The 1058-nt window shown below is 46.6% G+C and overlaps 1 protein-coding gene across 1 annotated transcript in view; it reads left to right on the top strand.

Moving 5' to 3' along the window:
- LOC106320442 overlaps positions 1-580 on the top strand; it is an 8116-nt gene extending 7536 nt beyond the window's left edge. Inside the window, exons 8-9 of the mRNA XM_013758808.1 lie at positions 82-209; positions 393-580. Coding sequence (XP_013614262.1) covers positions 82-209; positions 393-580 — 316 coding nt within the window. The remainder of the gene's footprint in view (positions 1-81; positions 210-392) is intronic.
- The last annotated feature ends 478 nt before the right edge of the window (positions 581-1058 follow it).

Raw genomic sequence — 1058 nt, 5'->3', positions numbered from 1 at the left:
CAAGTCCATTTTGGAGAAGATTGTGGGGATTACAAGGAAGGATTGGTCCATTAAGCTTGATGATACGCTTTGGGCTTATAGGACAGCTTACAAGACACCTCTAGGGACCACACCTTTCAACCTAGTGTACGGGAAAGCTTGCCATCTGCTAGTGGATCTTGAGTACAAGGCACTATGGGCAGTAAAGTTGCTGAACTTTGACATCAAGAGTGCCAAGGAGAAATGACTTATTCAGCTACATGAGCTTGATGAGATAAGAATGGATGCTTTTGAAAACTCAAGGATCTACAAGGAGAAGACTAAAGCTTTCCATGACAAGAATATCATGAAGAGAGAGTTTAAAGATGGAGATCAAGTTCTTCTCTACAACTCTAGGCTGAAGTTATTTCCAGGAAAGCTTAAGTCAAGGTGGTCCGGTCCTTTCAAGGTCAAGGAGTTTAGGCCATATGGGGCAATAGTTTTGTGGAGCACTGATGGAAGAGACTTCACAGTCAATGGGCAAAGGGTTAAGTTCTACATGGCGACTGCGCCAGAGGAAGATGGGGTTTCAACTCCACTTTCTGATCCTACCCCGGCCTAATCTAAAGGGAGGCAAAGTCAAGCTAGAGACTTAAAACAAGCTCACTTGGGAGGAAACCCATGTATATCCTTGTACATATTGCATTAATATTTTCATTTTCATCATATTTCTAAAAAAAAAAAAAGAATTGAAGTTGTGTGCAGGTGCTTGATCGATCCGGTTTGAGCAAAGAATCAGGTGTGGGAGCGAGGACTGGGAACGAGGGTGAAGGTTTGCTCCAGCTGGGAGCGACGTCACCACAGCGAGTGTAACAAGTCGCTCGGCTTTACGGCGTTTTGGGGCTCGAAAAATACGCTCGGAGCGACCTCCTAGAGCGATGACACAATGTCGCTCCAGCTCCAGAGCGAGGTCACCACAGACACCCCGAGGCCGCTCGGGTTTGTGTCGATCTGAGACGCGAAAAACAAGCCGGGAGCGACGTCACACAGCGACTACCACAGGTCGCTCCACGACCAGTTCAGGTAAGTGATTTTTGATC

Source organism: Brassica oleracea, unplaced genomic scaffold (genome assembly GCF_000695525.1).
Source record: "Brassica oleracea var. oleracea cultivar TO1000 unplaced genomic scaffold, BOL UnpScaffold00926, whole genome shotgun sequence".
Lineage (NCBI taxonomy): Eukaryota > Viridiplantae > Streptophyta > Magnoliopsida > Brassicales > Brassicaceae > Brassica > Brassica oleracea.
The sequence above is the reverse complement of the archived record's forward strand: the minus strand, read 5'-3'. Positions and strand labels throughout refer to the sequence as shown.